The sequence below is a fragment of the Phlebotomus papatasi genome, chromosome 1, assembly GCF_024763615.1.
Source record: "Phlebotomus papatasi isolate M1 chromosome 1, Ppap_2.1, whole genome shotgun sequence".
NCBI lineage: Eukaryota > Metazoa > Arthropoda > Insecta > Diptera > Psychodidae > Phlebotomus > Phlebotomus papatasi.
In genome coordinates this window covers 5,811,628-5,838,213 of record NC_077222.1, presented here as the reverse complement: position 1 = coordinate 5,838,213, position 26,586 = coordinate 5,811,628, and the positions used below count along the sequence as shown (strand labels likewise).

General features: G+C 32.0%; 1 protein-coding gene across 5 annotated transcripts; it reads right to left on the bottom strand.

Moving 5' to 3' along the window:
- Positions 1–36: 36 nt before the first annotated feature.
- LOC129798598 (motile sperm domain-containing protein 2-like) lies at positions 37–26,255 on the bottom strand. 5 transcript variants are annotated; one of them, XM_055841821.1, is made up of 10 exons: positions 26,144–26,249; positions 25,791–26,058; positions 25,571–25,689; positions 18,092–18,238; positions 17,847–18,027; positions 17,622–17,785; positions 17,348–17,556; positions 6,514–6,583; positions 5,866–6,188; positions 37–584 (listed from the first exon to the last, which is right to left on the bottom strand). In XM_055841821.1, exons 3-10 carry the CDS (start codon positions 25,659–25,661, stop codon positions 252–254), a joined length of 1,518 nt encoding a protein of 505 aa, XP_055697796.1. In that variant the 5' UTR covers positions 25,662–25,689; positions 25,791–26,058; positions 26,144–26,249; the 3' UTR covers positions 37–251. The 5 variants fall into 5 exon arrangements, with proteins under 5 accessions (XP_055697796.1, XP_055697793.1, XP_055697795.1 ...); XM_055841818.1 differs by having other exon boundaries at positions 25,571–26,058; positions 26,144–26,255; XM_055841820.1 differs by having other exon boundaries at positions 25,791–26,249.
- Positions 26,256–26,586: the final 331 nt, after the last annotated feature.

Below are 26,586 nucleotides of genomic sequence, written 5' to 3'. Positions count from 1 at the left end.
GGCGTCATCATCTTTCCCGCCAAAAAAACCCAAAAATTCCGCGGAAATTTTTATTGATTGAAAATCACAATCATTAAATAATGTACAAAATACTGTATCCACGTAACAGATTTGAGGAATTTGAAGGTATTCTGCCATAGTCACACTACAAGTGGATTTTAGAGTTAAACCGTGGAGGCAGGTAAGATGAGTATCCCGTCCGAATGAAAGCCTGATCACAACAGGGAAGAAACTTTGTCCAAATTTCTTATTTAATCATCCCTCTTTACGCAATATCCCATGCCCTGGCTGTCCACACTCCCCTTGACAATGTACAGAGTAGCTACGCAGAGAGACACAATGGCCAGAAGAGCCAGGAAGAAGAGTGTCTGGTTCTTCTTCAGCCGAGAATCCAATCGAGCTACAGTATCATTGAGCTCGTGCACCGTCTGCACCAGGTGACTGATCTGTCGATCGCTATCGCTACCAGAGCTGCCGCTGAAGGCATTGCCATTCTTGAAAGATGCTTCAGAGGTGTGGGCGATTCCAGGTAGGAGGCACTTCAATTTGTGCTGTTCCACCAAGTGACTGTGCGATGGAGTATTCTGCAAAATAAAAAAAAAAACATTTATTATTTAATTTTATTTAATTATAATTATATAGTTAATAATGAATAACGAATTGCAGAGAAGGATGGTGTTATTCCAATGAAAAATTAACATGTTTTCTTTTAGCACTTTACTGTTCTCAAGTGTCTCTGCATTACCGACTTTTTTGTGTTGATTCCTGCCTCGACTATTTTTCCTAGTCCTTGTCGTGTTCTAAAATCAACAAACAGTCAAGACATGATATAACACAAAAGAAAAGTCGATTGTGTAGAAGCATTTACAAACAGCAAGGTCTTTAAAATAAAATCATTAGAATTTCACCATGACTCCTATTAAAACATATTTCTTAATTGATATTGGTTGGTAATAAGAAACGAATCGCATAATATTCTTAACAATATTCTTAAAATTTTGAGAAGAATTCCACATAATGACATGATGCTATTCTTCCATGGAAACTGAAAAGAGAAAATCTTTCTCCTGAACATTTTTTATCACTTTACTTCTCTGAGGTCTTTCTGCATTATCGATTATTCTTGTTTTGGTTCCTGTCTTTACTGTTTCCCTCAGTCTTTGCCGTGTTCTAAAATCATCAAACAGTCGAGGCATGAACCAACACAAAGAAAAGTCAAGTATGTAGAAGCACTTGAGATCGTGTTAAATGTAAAAGTTCACTTTTCATTGGAATAATATCAAAACTCCTTTCAAAATCATGCGATCACCAAAATTTCTATCTAGCAATTACGTGTGAATACGAAAGAGTTCTTGACTTAAATCATGCTGTTGTTCCAATTAAAAATGAACAAGTTTTTTTTAGCAATTTACTGTTCACCAGTACTTCTACATTACCGACTTTCCTTTGAATTGGTTTCTATCACGACTATTTGGTGCATTTGGTGGTGTTTTAGAACACGGCGAGAACTGGAGTAAATAGTCGAGACAGGAGCCAACACAAAGAAAAGTCGATAGTGCAGATGCATTTGAGAACAGTTATGGGCTAAAAAATGTCCAAGAGGAATATTTCGCCGTTTTATTTGTTATTGCACCATAATGAAGCTCATAGAATTTCTTTTCTGGAATAATGCTGTTATTCCAATTAAAATATGAACATCTTTATTTAGCTTTTTACTGTTCATCAGTGCTTCTACATTACCGACTTTCCTTTGAATTGGTTTCTGTCACGACTATTTGGTGCATTTGGTGGTGTTTGAGAACACGGCGAGGATTGGAGAAAACAGTCGAGACAGGAACCAAAACAAAGAAGAGTCGATAGTTCAGTAGCACTTGCGAATAGTAAAAAGCTAAAAAAACATATTCATTTTTCATTAGAATAGCACCATTATTCCAAAAAAATCAATGAGCTTTATTATGGTGCTATAATAAAAAGGTGAAATCTTCCTCTTGAACATTTTTTAGCACATACTGTTCTCAAGTGTTTTTCTTCATTATCGACTTTTCTTTGGTTCCTGCCTCGACTATTTTCCTCAGTTATTGTCGTATTCCAAATCAAACCATCAAACAGTCGTGACAGGGACCAACGCAAAAATAAACATGATTATGCAGAAGCACTTGAGACAGTAAAGTTCAAAATATAAAAAATGTTCAGGAGAAAAAATTCCCCTTTTCATTTTTCATTGAAATAACGCCATTACGCGGTTCATGCCGTGAATTAAGAATTTTATGATCCTAAAGTCCTATAAAAAAGTTCTTGACCAAATAATAAATACTATTCTAAATTAAAATATCCCAAAAACTTCGCTTGTAATGAAATAAGAGAGCTTAATCCTTATTTATTAATCCTTAAGTTTTAAAGAAACCATTAAGTAATTTAATTTCTGATAATTTCCAGATCACCTAAAACTCATCCATTTGAATTTCTTATACTCTTTTCAAAACTACATTTTGTGCAATAACCGTATATTACATTTTTGTTTTTCTTTTTTTTATTATATATTAGAAATTGTAAAAAAAAACCGAATACTTAAATAAGAACAAATTCAAGAAATACGAATCAAAAACACATACTTCAAAATTTTTGGGCTTACAAAAAGCATGAAAAGCAAAACTTTGATCCTAAATCTTCTTTAATAAATAAATAGTCCACCGCCGTCTTAACGCTCTCATTTAATTATGTTTAAAAAAAATTATACATTTCTGAAGGGGCTAATGCATTTCTCACTCAAAATATATATATATAAAAAAATTAAATAAAAATTAATAATACCTAAATTCAGACACTGAGAAAAAAAGGGTGCGATTAACTTTTTTTCCTCAGAACTTTAACACTTTTTAGGTGTAAAAATATATCAACATTTTTTAATGTTAATTTTACACCTTTTTAAGGGTAAAATTAACATGAAAAGGGTAACTTCAACCCCTAATACACCTAAAAAGCATAATATTTACACCGATTTCGGATCAATACTGCAGGGTAAAATTAACATTACCGGAATGTTATTTTAACTTTTTAGGATTTCTCTCAGTGGATGAGGGTTAAAAGAGTTTTACGAACTGTACTAACTCACAAGGCAATTAACAATAATAATGAAAAAATCATTTTGGTTTAATTTCAGCTATGAGGTATTAAGATTCACTAATTGATTTTTCGGGTCCTTGAATGCCTATAGAGGCATTTCCAGGATCTTTGCAAATAACCATTATACTCAGGACTCATATTAATAAGACTCGTCTCTAAAAGTTTCTTACTGTAATTACTTTAGATTTATAATTTGTAATTGCAATCTCATAACCATTCAGCTTAAAGACTTTTTGTAATGGGTACAATTTGTTTTATCTAGTCCATCTTGTCTGTACAAATAATGAAAACAATTTAACTAAAGCGCTGCTAGCAAGCATTTGGAGAATTTGGAAAATTTGGAAAATCTTTAGAGACGAATAAATGAACTTCACTTTGCAAAAAACTGTTGCAAATATCTAGAAAATAAGTGTTGGAAAACTTTATAAATATTTAGAATGACTTTTGAAGTGCAGACGATTTCGTTCAAGACAGCATTTTTTTGACGAAAATTGCTCTAAATAACCTATAAATTTACAACATTTACATTTAAACTATAAATTTTTAAATCGTCTTCTATATTAAGTAAAAAATAAGTAAATAATTATTTCTTAATAGAGTGATGTTTCATAATTTTCAAAGATTCAAATTAAAGGGAAAAAATCGATTTTCATCCAAAAACAATGTCAAAATATTTTTTTTTATTGTGGGAACAAGACAATTTGTTATGTATAGTCGTATTATCATAGATGTATAAAACTGAAAATAAGTTATTTTAAGGAAGACGCATTTAAAAAAAAATTATGATCGCGCGGCTTCTCAAATTTGAAAACTTTATAATCTTAACCGATAAATTAAAAAGTTTTAAGGTTAGAATCCGATCGATTGGAATAAAAAAGAAGACATTAAGGTAATTAAAATATCCTGAATTATATTTCTAATCGTTCTATTTGTCTTTCATGGGAAAGTTTGCGAAAATAATTGCTTATTGAGAATTTTGTAATTTGTCTCATTAAAATGATGAATAAAATATTGAAGGTTATGTTCCACCTAACCTCACATTGTTAATTAAGGTTTTAATCAAATTAATAATCAGAGTACATTTCCATCACTTTCTGACTAATCCGTCTCTCGGCTTAACCGAGAAAAGGCTTAGTTAGTGGAAAACTGATGGCAATTTAGTCAGATTATTTTTTTTATCGTTTTGAATATAATTACGTTAAGCCATCAGTTGGCTTAAGGGGTTATATCCAGGAGAACGCGTAAAATTTGTGTTTTTTTTTGCTGATTTTTTTTGTGACCTAGCTAATCAATCGATCGATATGAAATTTTCAAGAGTTATTACATGTGTTTTGAAGAATACAAAGATATTTTTAGAGAATCTATCTAAGCAGCTGCCCTGAAAATTTCAAGTCAATCGGATGAAAATTACTCCAATTCTACTGCTCGCCGCGGAGCGCCTCAAAAAAATAAGAATTTGTTCTAAGTCCACTTACGGCTGTGCCGCTATTTTGTATTCAAAATTGAAATAAAAAACATCTTTGTATTCCTCAAAACATACACTGAGAGAAATCAGAAAAAAGTTAAAATAACATTCCGGAAATGTTAATTTTACCCTGCAGTTTTGATCCAAAATCGGTTCACTCAGAAAAAAAAACTGGGGTGCATTTAACTTTTTTTCCTCATAATTTTAACACTTTTTAGGTGTAAAAATATATAATATTAACATTTCTTAATGTTAATTTTACATCTTTTTTAAGGGTAAAATTAACATGAAAAAGGGTAACTTTAACCCCTAATAACCTAAAAGGGATAATATGTACACCGATTTCGCATCAACACTGCAGGGTAAAATAAACATTTCCGGAATGTTATTTTAACTCTTTCGGATTTCTCTCAGTGTGTAAATATTACCCATTTTAGGTGTATTGGGGGTAAAAGTTACCCTTTTTTCATGTTGATTTTACCCTCAAAAGGTGTAAAATTAACATTAAAAAATGTTGATATATTTAGACCTAAAAAGTGTTAAAGTTATGAGGAAAAAAAGTTAATCGCATCCCCTTTTTTTCTCAGTGTATGTAATACCCTGAAAATTTCATATTGATCAATTGATTAGCTTGGTCACAAAAAAAATCACAAAAAAGAACCACTAATTTTAGGCGTTTTCCTGGATATAACCCCTTAACCCTTTAAGAACGATTGGGACACCAGTCACGCAAAAATGAAATTTTTCCAACGGCCTTGTAAAACTGTATTTTGCTCTAAAAAGTTAGGAAAAATTATTTTGTCTGACCCTTGATTTTTGACCTTCTTATCCTTAAAGGGTTAAGTCGTAAGTCTGTCTAGGACCCTTGGGATAGAATTTATCGTTAGTCCGCCATATTGATTGCTAAAAAAATCAAAATGGTCGGAAAATTACTTCACTGTGGTCGCTAACATTTTTTTATTTAGACAGCAGATAACTCAAAATTGATCAGAAATCTTTTTTCCTATGAATATTTTACTATTTTTGATTCTAAAAAAAACTAAAATAAAAATAAAATCAGAGATAGTCCCCGGTAAATGTTTAACTTGAAAAATATTACTGAATATGCATTCAACATTTTCTTGCCAAGTATATCCACCCATTAAGCTGGAGAAATCAATAAATAATGCTGAAAATAGCTGACTCTTATATCAAATATGACACTTTTAGCGTAATTCGATGCCCTTCCTCAAGCCAAAAGTCCAAAAACGAAAAGAAAAATTTGACCAAGTTCTTACCTTCCAAAGTTCTGCAATATCTTGAGAATTCGTCTGCTTATCTGCTCCCAGTGCCATACACATCACCAGAAATTTCTCCCTGGACAGCGTTGTCAATTGACATCCTGGCACAAGAACCACATTGACTGTAGTTGAAGAGCCTGGAGCCAGGACTCCAGAACTAGGTCGCACCCTAAATTTGTCAGGTGCTGTTGTTTTAACTTTGTACGTTATTGGCTTCAGATCTATATTGATAATCTCCACAGAACCCGAATAGTCGTTGCCTGTCTTATTGAAAATCAGCGTATCTTGAACCACGCGCAGCATCTCATCTCCGGCAGTGCCTTAAAGAGCGCGGAAAAAAAAGTGAACAGAGAAGAAAAAAAAGAGAGATGAAGTTAGTGAAATTTCCTCTTGTGGTACACCAAAAGGCAATTGAATGAGAAAATGGGGAAGAAGAGTATTATTAGAGAATATTATGTTTGATGAGTGAATGAGCACATTATATGCAAATATCACGGAGCTTCCATTTCTCGTGTGCAATCAATTGGATAAATTGTGTGGCAGGAAAGGTGATTTTACGCAATCTATTTATAGGATGCCAAAAGAGACTCTTCACCCTCTCAAAAATTTTCAACTATATTACACATCATTTTTTTCTAATCTTACCTTTCTCCAGCGTAAAACTCGGTTGGTCTGACATTGGTGATTCTGTTGGACTGAGTTTTGCAAAGTGTACCTGCAAAAAAATAATAAATTTTAAAGGTATTATTTTTAGATTCATTTCTTGTGTCTATGCAACTTATTGCAACAGAGATATCTATTAATAAAAGCAAATACACTATTTCCTATTGCATACAATATTGCTCTACTTTTAGCAATTAACCACTTAATTTCCCAACAATTAAACTTGCATTCAATGGGAAAGAACATTTGCTATATTTTGCTTAGAATATTTATTTAACAATCCCTATACCATCTCTATTAATGCACAAATAACACCAAAAAGCACAAATTCAATTGAAAATCACTTAATACAGTTGATAGTTTAGACGGGAGCGTTTCCTCTTGCTCATGTGCTTTCACTCAAAGCCACACTATTTCGTGCTTTATTGTTTTTGTACCATTTTTAGACACTTCAAAATCTGTCTAGAAATGCAAAGCAGCTGCCGTGTCACGCACTTTTGTCTACTTCTAAATTAATCCTTTGATCAAACATTCTATTTTCAAATGCTCATTAAAGAAATCGTATTTTACCCATAAGGGAAGATTTTTTTTAAAAACCGTTAAGAGGTTATTTTGTAAATAAAAATAACCTCAAAATTGCATAACCTGAAAAAGTTAATTTTCATTCCCTTCTTGGCATTAGGGGAGACCGGGGTAGAATTAGCCATGTAAAGTATGAGGTAGTGGTATCTTATAATTTGCGTTCGAAGGAATATTGAGGAAACCACTATTTTATTCTAAATATATACTTCCTTTTCAATTCATTGAAATATTTATCAGCTTCATACAAACATTTTTTGTATAAATTATACGCAATTAAAAATATCATTTGGTGGCTAATTCTACCCCGGTCTCCCCTACTGTCTTATTAATATAAGTACAGTGCCCGCTTTGTAATCCGGATGATTGAGAGACAATATGACAGATGTCCGATTCGTTATCCAGTTGGATTTTTTTTTGAATTTGTTCAACGTCTCGAAAATATAATACAAGATTTTTTGAGCTCTTTTTTTTCTTTTTTAGAGCTTTTTTTCTTTTTAGTGAATTCTATGCTATTATACTTCATTTATTAAACAAAAACATCACAAGATAATTAATTTTCATTGGAGAACAGACATGAATACATAACCTCAAAATTATTTTATATGTAACCGTCGAGAACTCGTCCGGATTACGCCGATCTGGATTAGAGAGCGAGCACTGTAAGTTAAAATTTAAAAGAAATAGGTTATCTTGAACCAGGGGTGAGCAAAAACCGTTTGAAACTGGATACAGTGTAGAGTAGACTGTCTCTTAATCGGGCATATGGGACAAAATGTAATCTAAAGCAGGTAGCGTTTTGACCATTGACATACATTTTTCATTTGACGTTTGTTCGGTTTCAAACGGTTCTTGCTCCTCTAGGTTCTTGAACATAACCTTAAAATTTCAGCTCTCAATTGTAATTGAATTCTAACCTCAATAACTTAAAAATAATTCCTATATATTTGAATTGATTCATTAATTTCTTTAATTCTTCAAGAATTTACAGTAGAGTTCCTTAAATCTGAACGATTAATCTAAATTCAGAAGAATGGTTTAAAGAATTTGTCATTATAATTTATTCTTAAATAAATTTAATTTGTCAGGAAAGTTAACGTAATACGATAATATTGAGAAAATACCAGAGAAAAAAATAATTCTAATTCAGAGATTCCACGCAGAATTTTTTCACATAACCTCAAATTTTTACGTTTTGAAATTATAATGATAATAAATCATTATAAAAGACAAATAGAATGTCGACAAGATTTTCAGCTTACTATCCGAAAAAATGTCGACTGGCGGTAGCAGAAGAGCGCCTATCATTTGGCATGCTCTTGAATGCTCGAACACCCTTAACAAACAGCGTTCTGTAAAGATAGTCACTGCCCACTCTAGGTACCAAGAGTCCGCGAACACTGGGCAAATTCCCCCTAAACAGAAGATTCGATAGGTACCGTCAACCGTCATTCATATTTGAATTATATTTATTCAAAGGGTTTTAGGTTATCTTGAACCTAACCTTAAAAATTGTAGAACTACTGTACTGACGTGAGAAATGATGTAAAAATTGGCATATAAAACTCCCTCCGGGTGCGTCAGGGTTGTTTATCCTTTCAGGACAGAAAAACGCTTATATTTTTGCCAAATCTTTCGAGGCTACAATGCGTCTTCCTCAGTGGTGAAAATCGTGGTAATGTCTCTGAAATTTGTCTCTTTAAACTTTGAACCTCGCCGCTCTTAAAGAGTATACACCAGGGAAACTCAGGATTTAGCTGAGAAAAACCTCTCTGGACATTGATCAAAAGTCAACAATGGACATCGATCACAGCTGGTCTGTGATCAATATCCAGAGACGTTTTTCCCAGAAAAACCCTGAATTTCACCGGTGTAACCTCATTAGGAGAGGAAGAGTTCAAAGAGACAAATTTCAGACACATTATCACGATATTCACCACTGACGAAGATGCATTGTATCGTCGAAAGCTTTGGCAAAAATATACGTGTTTTTCTGTCCTGAAAGGATACCCAACCCTGACGCAACTGGAGGGAATTTTACTTTCTATTTCCCATAACCTTAAAAATGTCAGCTAATTATTTTTGTGTGATAAAATCTCTCTATGGTCATCGAGTTCTAAACATAAAACCCTGGGGTGGAATGATAACTTTTCGACACTGTCGAATCGATAGTATCGATAAATCTATGAGGCTATTTACACCGTCGCATTAGATTGGGATTCAACTGTTCCAAAATCGGATTTCGAATAATTAAGTCTTAATCTAAGGTCGCAATCTAAACGATTTCACTGAGGTCATCTAGACTGTCGTATTAGATTTTCACTAAGTTGTTCCCAAAACCGATTTTGGGACAATTCAATCTCAATCCAATGCGGCGGTGTAAATGGCCTCTATATCTGTTAGATTAAGCGAATGTCGACTTTTTATGCATTGTTGGGCCATTCATTGTGTCATTTTTAAAAGTATGTGACTGTATATAAATATCTATTTCAATTACAGGAAGTCCTGCTATCATTTAAATTTTTCAGAATCGACAGTCGATTGTATCGAAAATAAGTTATTCCTGGTTTACAAGATATTTTCAAGAACAAGCACGTGGTTTTGTTGTAAAAGACCCTTCACTTCATTTAAAATCACTCTGTGTTTCTATCACAAATTTATGGTTATGTTAAAATCCTTTTAGAGGTTAGAAAGATCAAAAGTATCAAAATCATCAAAATCGTTCATTGCTTAGACAGCTGGATCGTTTTCCAGTGGAATCTGATCTCAAAGCCATAAATAATAACTAAAAATAATTACTAGTCAGATTATTCTTTTTTTTTAATTTTTGGGTTATGTTCTCTCACACCAAACATGTTTTAACTATATTTTAGTGAGGAATTACAAGAGATCTGTTATTATTAACGTAGAAATTTACTTGAAGAAAATTTTATTCACCGATATAGATAGATCTTCTTAACCCTTTTACAACAATCCAATTAACATTTACTGCGTTTATTTACATTTATCTTCAAAAGAAATGTCAGTAAGACTATTACTAATTCACTAAAGCAATTTTGAATTAATAACAACTTTGTAATTGCAGTGAATGCGATTTTTATTATGGCCGTTTTAAGACAGTCAAAAGAGGGTCAAGATGATTAATTTTAGGTTATGTAGTTTTCAGAAAAATACCTCATATTTTTACTTTTTCGTGTGTTTTATAAAATTTCCCGACAATTATCAAATCCAATAACATTTATTTTGTACAAATGTGTTCATTAGTCTATCGACATTTAATATAAAAAGTTATTTTGCAATGTGAGGTTAACCTGAACTTATGTGATCGTTTTTACAAATTTGTCCATATAAGAGACCATTTTAAAATATCATTGAGGTGATTTTTAACGATCCTTTGTCAGATTCTAACCTTACTATTTTTCAATCTATTAAAATTTGAATTCGAAGCCTTGTTTTTGAGGTTATGTTAAAAATAACACCGATATAATGGCATACTGAGTTTTTAAGTTAATCAGAAAATAATTCATATTAAGAAGACTACATGTGTAATTCAAAATAAAAAATTCATGAAACGAGGATTACCTTCTTTTTTAGGTTAGGTCATACAGGTCATACATAACCCCGAAAACTATAACAATTTCTTTACCAAATAAAAACATCAAACTTTGTTTGATGTTTTTATTTATTGTTTATTAATCAAGATGCATATACGTTTTTTATCAGAAAATTTATTAATCAAATGATATTTTAATTTCATTTAATTGTACCGATATTAAGAAAAATAATTAAAATAGTTTGTTAATAAACTCTGCAACTAAACAAAGGTAAGTTTTTGTTCTAAAATTTGTGTGACTTTTAATCCTTCAATTAATCGGAATTTAACATTGTTTTCCATTTGAATAACAATTCTTGCACTTTCCTCTAAACCTCGCGTGATTATAAACTTTTTCCATTTATTATTTAGAATTACCGTGATATTTACAATGCAGGCTCACATAAGAATTAGGCTGAATAAACAGACACTAAATTATTCAAATTTACATGCATTATTGTGATTTACTAAATTAGGGGTAGGGGCAAGTGGGGCACCTTTGTAAGTGGGGCACTTTTAAAATTGGGATTTTTAACCTATTTCTAAACAAAATTGAGCCTTATCGTGATATAATTTAGCTGCACAAAGGGACTGAGAAACTAAATTATATTATGATATTACTCAGTTCCATTTAAAAATAGGAGAAAAATCCCAATTTCAAAGGTGCCCACTTTCAAAGGAACCTTACTTTCCCCCTATATTTAGGTGCTTATCTAAGTCATTGATCATTAACCGTCTCAACATCCCCATATCCCTATTAATAAAACCGCGGAAAATTATCTTTTCCACTTAAAGCGCGTCTTTTAAATTTAAAAGATTTAAAAGGCAAGAATAAAATGACACTTTCGAATATAATTCGTCTGCGTTCGTGGCGCGCGAGAGAAAATGCTCCAACTAATGTTTTGATTGTGAATTATTTTTATATATATGATCTAATATGTATCATGCAATTTTCCTGGCATAAAAAAACAATAACGCGCCCCATGCAACCTCTAGGTCAGTGCCAATGCAACCAAAGTAGAAAAAAAAGAAGCAAATTCCAAAATAATTTCTCAATTTTAATTATTAAATAAGACTACCACATACTCTTGACATTTTGATGCACTTGTATTTTCCTACAATTTCTTTCTTCAATTGCTACGATCGTCAATGATACGTTTGTTATTTCAATCAATTATTTAATACTATACTTAAGAACACAATGAATGACGAAAGGAAGGAGTTTATGAATGATGATAATCTTGAGGACAAAGCAAAAATGACTACGTTGATTCTCTGTCACGATACATAAGATGCACAAAAAAAACCTAGTTAAATCCACAATATTTTACAGCGATTTACGCACAATTACAGTCTTTTGCACTTTATCTTCTCAATTTTGATGAGAAAAATCTCTAAACACAAATGTTATTGCTCAGAAATTGAAGGAAAATTAAATTTCCCCAAAAAACGTCATTCAACATCAAACTCTGTGAACACCAACAAACACTCACCACGCCAGTCAAATGGATACTAAAGAAACCTACGCTAAAATTCTACACCAAAACTTCATTCACATTTCGAACTCTTCAATCGCTTTAACATTATCCCCCGTGTTATCCGGCAATTTCAAATTAATCAGTACAACGGCTCTTTTCTCTTAAGATAAGAGATTCTATAGTACATAGGGGAGAGTGGGGCAATACCGGACATGCATGAACTTTTGATAATATAAAATTTTGAAAACGGGGTTGTGTGGAACAGAGGTAGTTTGGGACGAGTTGATTTTCTTTATCAAAATAAATAGAACTAAACCACTAAGTATTAGCAGATGTTCTTGAGAAAAAAATGGACATCCTCAGTTTTAGATTTAACAAGCCATTCCTTAAAAAGGGGTGACGACGCATCTCATGCTTTACGAAATGCTTTTACTAAATCATTTTCACAAGAACATCCTTTTCATAATTTAGTTGAATACAATTATTTCGGTCAATTGTGAATAAGTCTGGGTATTAGAAAAAAAACAATGCGATGAAATTTTGAACTGAAACACTCATATTGTTTTGGACTGTCTTAAAATTCAGGATACGTTTGAGAAAAACCCTTTTGTACAACACGATTTTAGTTAATAAGGAATGCAAAAGTACATATTACAAGAAGGTACACGATCTGCTAATAAGCATAAAATAGAGAAGAAAATATTTTGTCGCATTTTAGAGATATTTTGCAACCGCAGCGCCGCCAGACGTTTGTCAAGTGAGTTTGTCTTGTGTCTTTATCTTGTCTCTCTTTCTCGAGTCGAATTGCACGCGATTTAGGAAGCTTACCATTTGAAATGATACAGTAGAGTTACTCATATTTGAAAATTTGGGGGGTGTAGATGACATTTCTCACTCCTCAAATTTGAACAAAATTTTCAAAAACGTAACGAAATTCACGTGAAATGCACTTTCCCTAGATTAAGAAAAATAACTTTAGAGAATATATCAATGTAATTTGTTGTGAACTATATGGAATTTATTGCGGAAGTTAATATAATACGAAAATAATGAGAAAACACCAGAGAAAAATAGTTCTAATTCAGACTCCACGCAAAAATTTCTTCACATAACCTCAAATTTTACATTTTGAACTCAACCGTTGTTCAAATTTGAAGAGTTCAAATTTGAGGAACTCGACTGTATGTACATTGACTTTTTTCGTATTTCTGCAAGATTCAAGTAAAAGTATAAGTAGTGAAGAGCTATCCATCTTCCGACAAAGATATCAAGAACACAATTCCTTTCTATGTGGAGTTTTTCTTTCTCTTATGTCTTTTTGGCGCAAAAATATTTATCATGGCACCGTGAATAATCGGGATTAGTGTAACCAGTATGACTATCTGTAATTTCCATTAGAACTATCAACCAAAAAATTTCCTATATTACACGACTTTTAATGAGCTCTCAGGTCTGCTTTAAAATAACTTTCGTATCGTTTACCAGTTTACAACCTATATGAACCTATTCAAAAGTCAATCAAAGTTCGCCAATTTAGGAGTAGCATAATTGAATTCTGAAAAATAATAAATTATCAGTTCATCAGCGATTTAAACCAATTCAAATATTCTGGGAAAAAAGATTTCCCAGATTCAAGCCATTGTGAGGAGGTCAAGACCTCCTCGCAATTGGAATTGGAAAACTCATGGGTACTCTCATGCCCAATAGAACGAAAAGTATACAAACTTCAATTTTTCCAAGGCAATAATAGCGAGTTTGTGAATTATTTTTCTGTGTTAAAGGACTCCTTTACGATATTGATCACTAAAACAAGAAGAATTATTGACCAGTATCTTCTGGGATGTCCACGAAGTGCTCATCTTGGAATTTTGTTACAAGGATTGTGTCAAAAAACAAATAATGGCGGGAATTGGCGAGAACCGTTATATTTGACGTCAATATTTTTGGGGACGACCGTACCCAAAAAGTTTGAACAAGTTTCATACTTATTGGCCCCGAGAGGGTTTTCCTTATTATAATTTAGAAGTAGGAAAAAAGTCAGAATATTTGCAAGGAAGTAGAAAATCGGAAATTCACAATTTATGACGGAAAATATATTAGCTTAAGAGCTAGTTGGGATTCAGCGAAAAATATCCTATATTTGGACATCCTTATAGTTTGTAAATATCCACAAGAATCGGATTTTTACCGATTCTAAATACTCAAAAAAATTATGTTTTCACATTGGTACTTAGAGTCCCAAAAGGAGACGAAACTGTTAAACAGTTAGAAAATCTCAAAGTTCAGGATTAGATACGGATCTAAATAGCAAATTTCTACAAAAAAAATGCTAGGTATTCAATCTCAGTTTCAGGAGCCTTCATTATAAGTATACCAAAAGTAAATGAAAAAGTATTCATAAAATGAGAGGGATACATGGAAAGGGATCTAAAATTTAATTACGTGGTGTTTCAAAGAAGTACATCGAGCCAATTTTATTCATTTCGACCACCAAGATCAGTATGCTTGGCGCGATTCTTTATCCCACTCAACACAAAATCATTTTATTTTGCATTCTGAGTTGCAGATTACCCCTTGCTTAAAAAAAAATCCCAGGCCACTATATGCTTATCTGGGCTTATCACTATTTTTAAATAGTTAATAAATGTGAGTTACAAACTGGATACTATTTACCATTTCTTATTTTTTATGAAAAATTGACACGTAAAAATGTATCTCAATTATTCCCGCTTTCCCCTAAATGCTATATTAAGAGATTTATTTTATGATAAATATTTTATCCGAAGGTTTTATAAAAGGTAGTAAAATAGAAATAAAAGTATTCAAAAGATGGCGCAAATCAATTTTATTTATGTTGCGAAGAAATAATATGGAATATGTAGCAATGAGATAAAGTTATTTAAGTTGTTTAAGTTAATCAGAGTTCAAAGGACACAATTTAATCGCCTTTTCGTAAGTTATTTTTGCTAAAGAGGCCATTGGTTTAGTTTAGTGATAACGTATAATGGTTAATTTCAATGTGAATTCATAAATAGAAAAAAATAAACGAAGTTGTGATTAATTTTTTTGTTGATTCATTTGGTGGAACACAATTCACTGGTTTTATTCAATTATAAAACTTGCATTGTTGCCAGTAATTAAATGTTGTAAAATTGTTCCAGTCAAATGCAGTTCCAAGTCATTTACATATGACAAAATTGCACAAATAATTGCATATTTAGCATTGCAAAAAAGGAAGATTGCCAAACAATAAAAAAATCAATGCCAAATTCACCCTTTTGACTTCTTTTCTACAAATTATTGAATTTTTAATCACCTTTTTTTGTCAAGAGGGTCAATAGGTTATTTAAAAAGGAAAGGTTGTAATATGCATAACCTCTAAAAAAAACTCAAGAAATTTGCGTGGAAAAGTTTTTAACAAGAGGATTTTTTCATTTATTGTCAATATAAAACTTCCTTTCTATTATAACCTCAATTTAGCTAAAAAGTTTTTTTGCAATGTGAGGTTACGTTCAACGTAACCTTTAAAAAGCTACTGGATTTTAAATATCTCTAAATATAAATAATTTAATTCCGATAATCTGATAATTTTATAGACAAATAGATCGTCTCGAAATATAATTCTTTTAAAGACCTTTATAAAATTTTTAAGAACTTCTATAAAATCTATTGAATTCTAACCTCAAAATATTTTAATCTACAAGCTGAATCAAAGGATAATGCAAGCTTCGGTTTTTTCTATGTTTTTAACGTCTTGTTTCTATGTTTCTATGTCTTTTCAGGAAATTTGAGGCCTAGAACTAGCTATTAAAATTATAACATTAAATTAGTTCAAATTCGTTAAAAATATATTTAAAAAAAAAATTATTCGAAGCTTGAGTGTCCGAATGTAGCATGCTGTCCCTAATTCTCTCAGCATTCATAAAGCAGAAAAGCGCTTAAAAATAATTTTTTAAATAATATATTTAATTGATCTAAAAGATTTTAGAAATTCTAAAGCAATTTTGAACTAAATAGGGTAAATTAAGCTAATTCAAAACCTGCTCCAAATGGAAAGTTTTCGCTACTCTAAATGGAAACGTCATTGTTTTCACGATAAATACAGTACTAAATTGTTATATTTATATATTTTCTATACCACAGTTTCATTATTTAGTTAATTTGGCTCCAAATAAAGCGAAAATATATTCATACTCACAAATTTTAATTTGTTAATTTCTCAGAAAAATTAAAAGTGTACCTTTTCACCATCGAATTTTCCATCGATTGACCATGTTTTCCAAAGAAAAACACAATGAGGTGACTGTTGTATTTTCGTTTTGTTTAACATTTATGTCATATTTCTGGCTAATTTTAATTAAATTAAGTGTTAAACTTTATTGTTAACGGTACGTAAAGTTTTCAAGTGAAATAATTACCTATTTCGTGAACAATAAGGGTTTTTCTGAAGTGTCTGCAAATGCTTCAATAGGAAACTCCGGAAATATGATTTTTTCGGAGAGATTTTCCTATTGATGTGTTTCACTTACACTGTTTGTCTCCAATTAGAAACATTCCCTTGTCTCCATTTGGATTAATCTGTTTCCAATAGAAGCATTTTGCACTCGCGTATTTTTTTTGTATTTAAGAAATTTATGTAATTCTCTTCAGAAAAAATATGAACTTAATGTGTTGAATCTTCTGTAAAAGTTAAAGAGTCTGAAAATGGTTTTGAATTAGGACATTTACCCTATTCTTCTGTGAATGGAAGTTTTTTTTTTAATTTCAAAGAATAATCTATTCTTTAATCAATCGAAAAAGCCATATTCAACCTGTAACTTGGCTATTTCTCACATAATTTAATTCTTCACAGTCATAATAGATAGATAAGTCACTATCCAACTTTTCAATACATTACAAGTTCGCCAAATCACCGCTAGAAGCGCTACATGCAAATAAACTCCATAAAGGAAAATTGCATGAAGCATATGCCTATGAATTGAACCTTTCATTAAGACTTTTGAAATAAATTTTGCAACATAATGCTGTGTCCAAATCTTCCAAATTAAAGCCTCTCCCTCTTCCCACCAAGCCACAATCTCCATAAATTGACTGACACACCTTTTAGCAAGTTTAGTGAGTGACATTGAGGAAATTGGAACCTTAAAGCTCAAATTGATTTTCTCACCTTTCTTCCGCTGCTCACATTATTGTTATTAATGCTCCTGGTCGGTGTCTCCTCCTCATCCACAAATTCGTAGTTGTAGTTATCATTCCCTCCCCAAATGGTCAGCATATTGCTCTCGTCCACAAATTCATTGAGCGTCTTGCTGTTGACAAACTTCATCCTCGCGACAGCTTTTGCCGGTAGAAGGGTCTTGATGATCTTGAACGTGGCTGAAAGCGAATGAAAAATGAGTTTCTCGAGTGTGCAAAAAAAAATAAACCGAGGCTAAACTCACTGTTCAAAATCCAGGGCATTTCAAAAATAATGATGAAATTTAGTGAATTTGGATAGTAGAACTTGAACAAGTTGATGATGTACCTCGTGTACTCCATGTCCATATTGCTGAGACCGGAATCCTTGAGATCGAAAAACACTGAGATTTGGTCAAGGTCCTCTTCTCTGCAAGAGATCACTCATTGAGCTTCAAATGGCCAGTGGAATTGAAATTGAGAGTGCTCACCTGTACATAACTCTCTCTACCCAATACACTAGAAGTCTCTTAACATCATCCATATTCTTCGTTCCGCGCACATACAACTTGGAACGAAAGATGAGGAGTCGCTTGCCATTGATGTCACGGTTCTTGGGAAACATGAATCCCTCATGGAGGTACTCTTGATGCATTTTACTGGCATCGAGATCTGTTAGAAAAATCCCTAGAGGTCATTCACAAATTCCACAGCAAAAGTCAATATTATCTTTTACCATTTGTACCAAAGCTCTTTCGCCATGCACAAGTATCCCAGAGCTGGGTGAGTGCCTTCTTCAGATCCAAGTCGTTGTACTCAATAAAGAGGCGCAACCACTTCTCTCTGTTATTTATCCTATCTATATCAGCTGGATGGAAACCACCTTTGATTGAGCAACAAGGGGAAATCAATATCAATTTTGGGTTTGAATTGATAAGGTCAATAAAGGTTATTGGCATTATTTTATGAGAGAATTCAATGACCCAAGAATTACTTGTAACATATTTCTCATAATAGCCCGTCAAATCATTGCTCTACCTGCCGATTTTACTCGGAGGTTTTTTGAATTTTAACGGTATATTCTAGTACATTCAGAGAAAATCTGTAGATTTTCGGCAGAATTTCTGCGTAGAATATCTGTAGATTTTCGGCAGAAATTCTGCAGATTCTCGGCAGAATTTCTCCCTAGAAAATCTGCATAGCCTCCATTACTTCACAAAAATATTGTTGATTTATGAAGAAACTGTAGAAATTATAAAGAAAATAGTATGCTCTGCTTAACAAGCATTACCGAGTACACATTTTAGATAAGTAAAAAAAATGGGAGCAAAAATACTAATTTCTTAAAAATCGCCAATCGAATGATACAAAAACACGAAATTTTGGTCGACACTCTGTTTAAAGTTTTCACTTCACTATTCTCTACTTAGAACACGGCGTCGCAGAATTCTTTATTTTATATAAACACTGTGAAATCACCAAGAGAATCACTCTATTGATTTTTGCAAACTTCAGTGAAAAATATTCCATCTTTTCTGACACAGCTGTCTGGAAAGTCTGGAATGTAGAAAAATCTACAGAAAATCGGCAAAATATCTACAGAAATTCGTCAGAGTATGCACCAGAATTCGTCAGAAAATCTGCAAAAATTTCTGACGAATTTTGTCCCAAGCTCAAATAAAATTCGTAAGAATATCTACAGATTTCTCGGCAGATTTTCTGCAGAGGTGTAGATATTTTTTGCAGAAAATTAAAGATATCTGACGAAATTATTTGACGGGGGTACTATACCAATGAAAAATTAACATGTTTTTTTTAGCCCATGCCATATGACTGTTCTTAAGTGCATCTGCATTATCGTATTTTCGTTTTTTATACATATTGGTTCCTGTCTCGACTGTTTTTCCCAGTCCTCGCTGTGTTCTAAAACCACAAAACTGTCGTGATAGAAAACATGAAATTACAGTAGACTCTCGCTAATTCGACTCTTTTAAGATCGGGTTACTTTTTAATTCGGGCAGTAGTTACATTTGAAAAAAGTTTGTTGTCATTTTTTAAGTATTATTATAATTATCAAATGAATCAAATATGCTTAAATTTAGCATGGTTTGTTTTAGTTTTGATGTAATTTTGCATTATTAAAGGATTTTCATGCAATTTACGATATAAATGAGTGTATAAACTCAATATGTGTATGCAATTTCTCTCGAATTCGGGTGATATTTCGGTCCCATATGCCCGAATTTGAGAAAGTCTGCTGTTTATAGAAACACTTGAGAACAGTCAAGTACTAAAAAAAAACATGTTTTTTAGCACAGGACTGTTCTCCAGTATTTCTACATTATCAACTTTTCTTTGTGCTAATTCCTATCTTGACTGTTTTGCCCAATCCTCGCCAGGTTCTAAAACCAACAAAAAGTCGAGACATGAAGCAATACTGACCGTGGTGTCACATATAAGATTAATATTAATATTAAGAAAAACCGGAGAGAGAGGTATATAGTATCCAAAATTTCAAATGGAATATCACGTGTGTTAGAAGGAGTACACTCTAGTGGAGTAATACGATGAGTAAGATATTACTGTTCGTATTAATTGCTTTCTGAATCGTATTACAGGCAATTCGAGCAGTTTTCGAGCGAAATAGAAGAGAGAGGCAAAGTAAAACACTTGCTATCTTTTTTTGGCATTCTCGCAGTTCAGAAAGTATTAATCTTATATGTGACATGGTCATGAGAAAAGTCTATTATACTCGTAGATTGTAGAAGCACTTGAGTTTTGAGATCAGGAAAGTATGTTATGTACTAAAAAAACATGCTAATTTCTCATTGGAATAGCATCATAAGGTCTCTATAACAGAGGTGTGCAAAAACCGTTGAAACCGAATTAACGTCAAAATAAGTTTGTTTAGTAACGTTTTGACCATTGACGTACATGTTTCATTTGAAGTTAATTCGGTTTCAACGGTTCTTGCACACCTGTGCTCTATAAAACTGGATAGTTACTGTTGATTTCACACAAAAACTGCTTAATAGTGCTATCCCTATGGAAAATTAACTTGTTTTTTAGCACATGACTGTTGTCAAGTTGTTCGGCATTAATTACTTTGTTTAATTCCGGACTTGAGTGTTTTTTTCAGTTATCGGCTTGTTCTAAAACCACCAAGTAGTCGATATATGAACCAATGCGGAAAAACGTATATTATGTAGAAGAACTTGAGATCAGTAAAATGCTAAACAAAAGTATCATAAAGACACTATAAAACTGAATAGTTACAGTCAATTTCACACAAAAAGTGTGAGCCCTTGAGAATCTCAAGGGCTACAGTTGAGATATAAATCAATATAAAAAAAGTCGCGCATGTAGAAGCACTCAAGGGCAGTAAAGTTCTCAAAAAAAAACATGTCTAATTTTCATTATCATAATCCTGCTGTTCTAATGACAAATAAAATTTTTTAGCCCTTTACTGTTCCCAAGTATTTCTACATTATAGAGTTTGCTTCCTGTTGGTTCTTGTCTTGACTATTTCCTCTAGTCCTCGCCGTGTTCTAAAACAACCAAACAGTCGTGACAAGAACCAATACAAAGAAAATTCGAGTATTTTTGGGAACAATATAGTGCTAAAAATTAAAACATGTTCATTTTTTTATTGAAATAGCACCATAAAGCGCCATTAACAGTCCTTAAACCAGGGCATGACATTTTCCATGTTTCCCATATGTTTTTAGCGCGCCGAAAAAACTTTTGAGTTTATTAGCTGTTTTCTGTCATTGTAAAATGAATTAGCAAAAATACAAAATACAAAATAAAAGCCAATTTAATAACGAAGAGGCAACCGAAAACCCCAAATTGGCAACATACGTAGTTTTGAAGATATCTCGTGAAATGTGTACGAAAACAGGAAAAAAATTACACTAAAATCGGTCGCATTTTTCAGAGCTAATGTCACCTCCTGTCCTAAACGATCTTAATATGTTCTGAAAAGATATAATTCCTAGCAATTCTTATGGAGATTCAATACTGAGGACCCTGAGGACACTAGGGGAAACTGGGGCATCACCAAACACGGGGTACCACCAAACACTGTGATTTTTTAATCGGATATTCTATTTCAGAGGATAAGATCTATAGGAATTTATAGGCACTTATAGGGATGCTTGTCTACTGAAGGAATGGTCGAGATAGTCCAAGTAGTTTAGAAATAAAAATTAGTGTATTGTGGTACCCCGTGTTTGGTGGTGCCCCAGTTTCCCCTATATATAACAATATGTAGCAATTGAAATTTTTTGTCCTTATGTTCTCTTGGTATTTCCTCTATTGCTTAGATCTAATGATTTACGAAAATACCTATTATTTTGATTTTATTTTGTTTTGTACTTAGAATCTAGGCAACGTGGGCAAATCCGTTTTTACCATTTTTTAGTACTTAGGCTACTATATCTCCGATTCTACTCAACCGATTATATACTTCGTAAGGAGAAGGTTGAAGTTGAAGTCCTTTAAAGGTCCGAAAATTTTCTATAACTAATGAAGTTTGTAAAACCGACACCAGAGGCGCTGTACCCTTAAATGTCTCTGAACAGAACAGACAGAAATTTTGTATTTTTAGCAACATGATTTTTTGAAAATTAAACTCGTCATTAAGAATTTGATCTGTGGATTTTAGGGACAATTTTACTAAGTACATTTCGTTCATATAAATAACTTCTGTAAAATTGGTATTGTTATACAGACTGCAGTATTGCAACAAGTACCACTAACGGTCATTGCAAGAACTTTTCTGGTTCTAAAATCTAAAGAGTTGCTGATCTTAAATACCTTCTATATTTTGTTCAAAGTAATCAAAACTGTAAATAAAAATTGCAATTTATAGAAGCAATTGAGTTTGCGGATAGATTTTTGAAAAACAACCTTCAAGGAATATCGAAAATATTATTATATCTGCAAAACTGTCAATCACGGTTATGAGACGTAGTGAAAAGTACCTCAATAAAGTATTTAAATAATAATAATTATATTATATAACATATAGAGTTTAATAATTAATTAAGCTCCGCATATACTTCTCTTACAAAAAGAAAAGCGCTTATACTTATTTCTAGAAGTCCAAGGTTGCAAGGTAACGGTACAAATAATAATAATAAAAAAAGATGATAAGGAAATAATTCATTTGCTTAGACTTAATTGCATATTAAAAATCGTTCAAAGTGCTCTTAAGAAATTTACATTTTAAATTATTTATTTTTTCATTGACACAAAGCTCTACTTTTGTCAATGAACTAAAATGAAAACATGAGTTTTGAAGAAGTTTATGTGGAATAATTTTAGGAAGTAGAATTATAATTGATTACCTAAAAAATCTGAATTAGGGGAAAACGGGGCTATGGGAGCTATATGAAGTACATCAAGTTGACCGTAACTGGTTTAATTTTAAAGATATTTATCTAAAAAATAAATATATAAGATTAAATTTACGTTTGTGCAAAATCCTATTAAAATACATACAGTAGCGGCCAAAATAATAGAATCACTTTGCAAAGCTTATATATTTTTTTTACTTTTGTATTTTTTCCCAATTTGTTGATATAATTCTGAAGTAGAAATCTTCAAATTATTAGAATCGTATAAAATAATAGTAAAATAAGGGTTGTTTGGCCGGTAGCGGTCTCTATTTTACACAGAATACGTCAATAATGAAATTTAGTACGACCAAAAAAATTGAAAAACTGTCATTTATGGTTTCTAAATATGGCTTTATTTAAACTTATACAAATTATATCACATTCTTTAATTTAAATGAAAGTGGTCCTATCGTGTTGTTCAAACCATAATGATGTATTCTGTGAAAAATATAGACCTCTAGCGGCCAAAACAACTTATTTGGCGTAAGGTAATTATTTGAACATTTCTATATCAAAATTATTTCAACGAATTGGCATAAACAAAAATGTTAAAGGTAAAATAATGGTCTTTGCTGAGCTGATTCTATTATTTTGGCCGCCACTGTATAATGGGGCAACGCACACTTTCGAGTGTGAGTAAAATCTTTTTCTAGCCATCTCGCTCTTTCATATCTAGAATTTTTAAAATTTCTTACAATAAAAAACTAAAAGTGATTACACTTTATAACTTTAAAAAATCCAAAATTTTAATTCAAGACATAAAAAGCGTAAGAAAAATAGTTATAGTTTGTTGCATAAGTCTTTTAGTGCACTTTTAAAAGACTTAAAGTGAAAATTTTCTGTTGAAATTCCTATAGCAGCTCTTAAGATCCTTAAGAGCGCGCCACTTTACTTATAGTAATCTCAGTGATAGAAGCAAGAGCGTTATAACTAATTAAATAGATTTTTGGTTCTATAGTGCCTTACTTAGGGAATTCTACAAGACTATTTTAAGAAAAAATTGCTGCTTGGGTATCTCCGCCTATGTAAGAAAAACTGTCAAATATGAACATACATTTTCCTACTGTGTAGAAGCCATTAAAGAATTTTAAAGCTTGTATTTTTGAGGTTAAGGACACTAGATATTACAATTCTACTGCAGCAGATTGTGCAATTAGTCAATCTATTCTAAAATATTCTTAGCAAAAGAAGTTGTGAACCATCATTGCTTTCCCAATTTTGTTTAAAATAATTTCTCATGTTTTTTTTTTTCGTTTTTTTCCCTGACGAAAATTGATCGTTTTATTAACTTAAATTAAAATGTTTACTAATAACAAATTATTTGTTTCGAAATTGACCAAAAATCTGTAAAAATACATTTACGATAGAAAAGTGAAGCTTGTGGTTTCTTTATTCTAGAATATTCCAGTTGTTTGAGGTTAAGTCTTACGCAATCTGCAATTCTAAAAGGTTTTCTATATTCTTTAGTTTTTTGGTTAAATATAAACAATTATTATGATTTTTGAGCTTCCATATGAAAAATTTAAGATAGTACGCTAGAGGATATTGAACAGAATCTATTAAATAGAGGTTATATCTTATCCATAACCTCCTTTAAAAACATAACCTCTAAATGAATCCAGGAAATTTTATATGTACAGTAGACTCTCGCTCAATTGGCTCTTTTTCAATCGGGCGCAAAATTTTGTTGACAATTTTCACGTTTAATTATGGAGCTAATTTGCTCAAATTCGCTGTAGTTCTTCCTATTTTATCGTGATCCTTTATAATTGAACGCTTTTTGTGGAATTTTCAAAGGCTTTGACGCCCAAATCTATCGATAAATCGGATGACATTTTGCCCCAAATGTCCATTTGAGAGAGAGTCTACTGTACTCAATAAATGTCATTATAGCTTAAAAAACTAGATGCTCGATACACCCAGCACTCCCCTAAATATTATTTTGAATTGAATTAGCTTTCTATGACAATCAAACTTTAATTGAAACACTCTTTGAGACTCTTTTTGAGCTTTTACCTTGAAATATGTATGTAATAAACAAAAAGTACATGAAAACAATTTGGTGCATGATTATTTTTTGTGCTCTCTTAAAATATACTTTGATTTTTCGCAACATTTCCAACAAAGTCGCGGTCAAGAATTGGCGCAAGTTTAATTCCCTGATCACAGTAGATCAATAGGTCGCAGTCCTTCGAGTTTATAGACATGGAATCACCTTGAAAATGTGTTTTCTTCTCTATCATTTGCGAGATAAACACAAAAAAAACTAATGTTGCGTCGGAAAATTCTGTTGAAATAATTTATAGAGATTATAGATTATCGTTTTATGACAAGCATGATTGCAATAATTTCTCTTTTGCCACAAATGCGTGAGAATCATCATCAATTTTTGTATAATTCAAACAGTAAATATTAGCACAAAATGTATGACGGAATAATTCCAAAGTTAGGAACTTTGACTCAATGAATTGGCAAGAATCGTCGCGGGAAATACTTGACAATTGTATAGTTACTTGCTTGAGCAGAGAATAAAGCATTTCAGGCTTAGTTTTTTTCACGTTTTTGACGATATATTATTTTGTAAATAAATTGTACATGAGTAAAAGTACACTTCATATTTGTGTATGATCCGTATGATCGTTACGTAAGTACGGCATTGACAACTCATACATTTTTCTATATAGACGCCTCTTTGTGAAGTGGGAAAAGGTGGGTTTTCATTCATTCGAATCATCGTGAATTTTGCAAAAATTACGCATTTTTATTGAACTATGTACGTTATATTTTGAGGATTAGAAAAATATTCAAATTACCCTCAATTTGATGGCCATCCTTTTCGACTTTTTCAAAAAATAACCGTCTCAGCTCGACTATTTGTTCACTGGATGCACTTAAATTTTCCATTTTGACCGCTATAACGCCTCGGCACTAACTGATGAGAAATGTTTTATTATCAGTCGATTGGCAAAATCAGCAAAAGCTTTGACACAGCACTGATAATTGCTGAAAGCTACTGCTCACAAATGCACAAACCTTAACACAAATTTAACGTGAGAAACACCAATGGAGGATGGATTTATTAGAAGAAAATATTGGGAAATAAATTAACTATTTTATAGTCACTTATAAAATGATTCTTTTCACACGGCTATTGTACCCTACAGCACTTCATTGTTGAAGGAAAAATTAACAAACCACGCGATCAAAAGCACTATGGATCACCTCCATCGGCAGTCGATAAATGACTGAATTTAGTCGATGCGATGTTGAATGTGTTCAGCTCACTTTACAGCATTTTTATCTACATTACAATGAGAGTGACTCTGAATAATTTTTCACATATCATATGGTGGGATTTGTTGTATATTTTTCATAGTTATATTCACCTAATGAAGCTAGGAATAGAGGAGACAAGTCTGACTGTGAACAACGTCATGGAGATGAGAGGGGTCTTGAGGGTATCTCTTCAACTTCACACTAGCTTATTGATAGCAAAATAATATAATCCAGAAATAATTCTCTCTCTAATCGAAGAACAGAAAGAGCTCATATAGTGGAATTTTGTGATAAGCAAAATGTGATTAAACTCATCGATCAATTTTTGCGCAAAACAACAAAAGGCCAAAAGGGGTATTCAACTCAAGTAAAACTGATCTTCTGTATTTTTGCAGAAAAAAAAATCGACTATTGTTTGCAAATATTTACGATATTAGCAATATTTATAAAATATATATTACATATTTGAGATTATTTCTCGAATTTAAATTTATTTTGACTTTGAGTTCGAAGATGTACTGATGGATAATTTTTGATAACTTTTTTTCAAACT

Coding starts and splice junctions, on each gene's coding strand:
- LOC129798598 (XM_055841818.1), bottom strand. CDS start 25,661: ATGGAAAATTTAAGTGCATCCAGTGAACAAATAGTCGAGCTGAGACGG. Junction 18,028..18,091: donor AAAGAGCTTTGGTACAAATG/GTAAAAGATAAT, acceptor TTTTTCTAACAG/ATCTCGATGCCAGTAAAATG. Junction 17,557..17,621: donor AATGCCCTGGATTTTGAACA/GTGAGTTTAGCC, acceptor ATTCGCTTTCAG/CCACGTTCAAGATCATCAAG.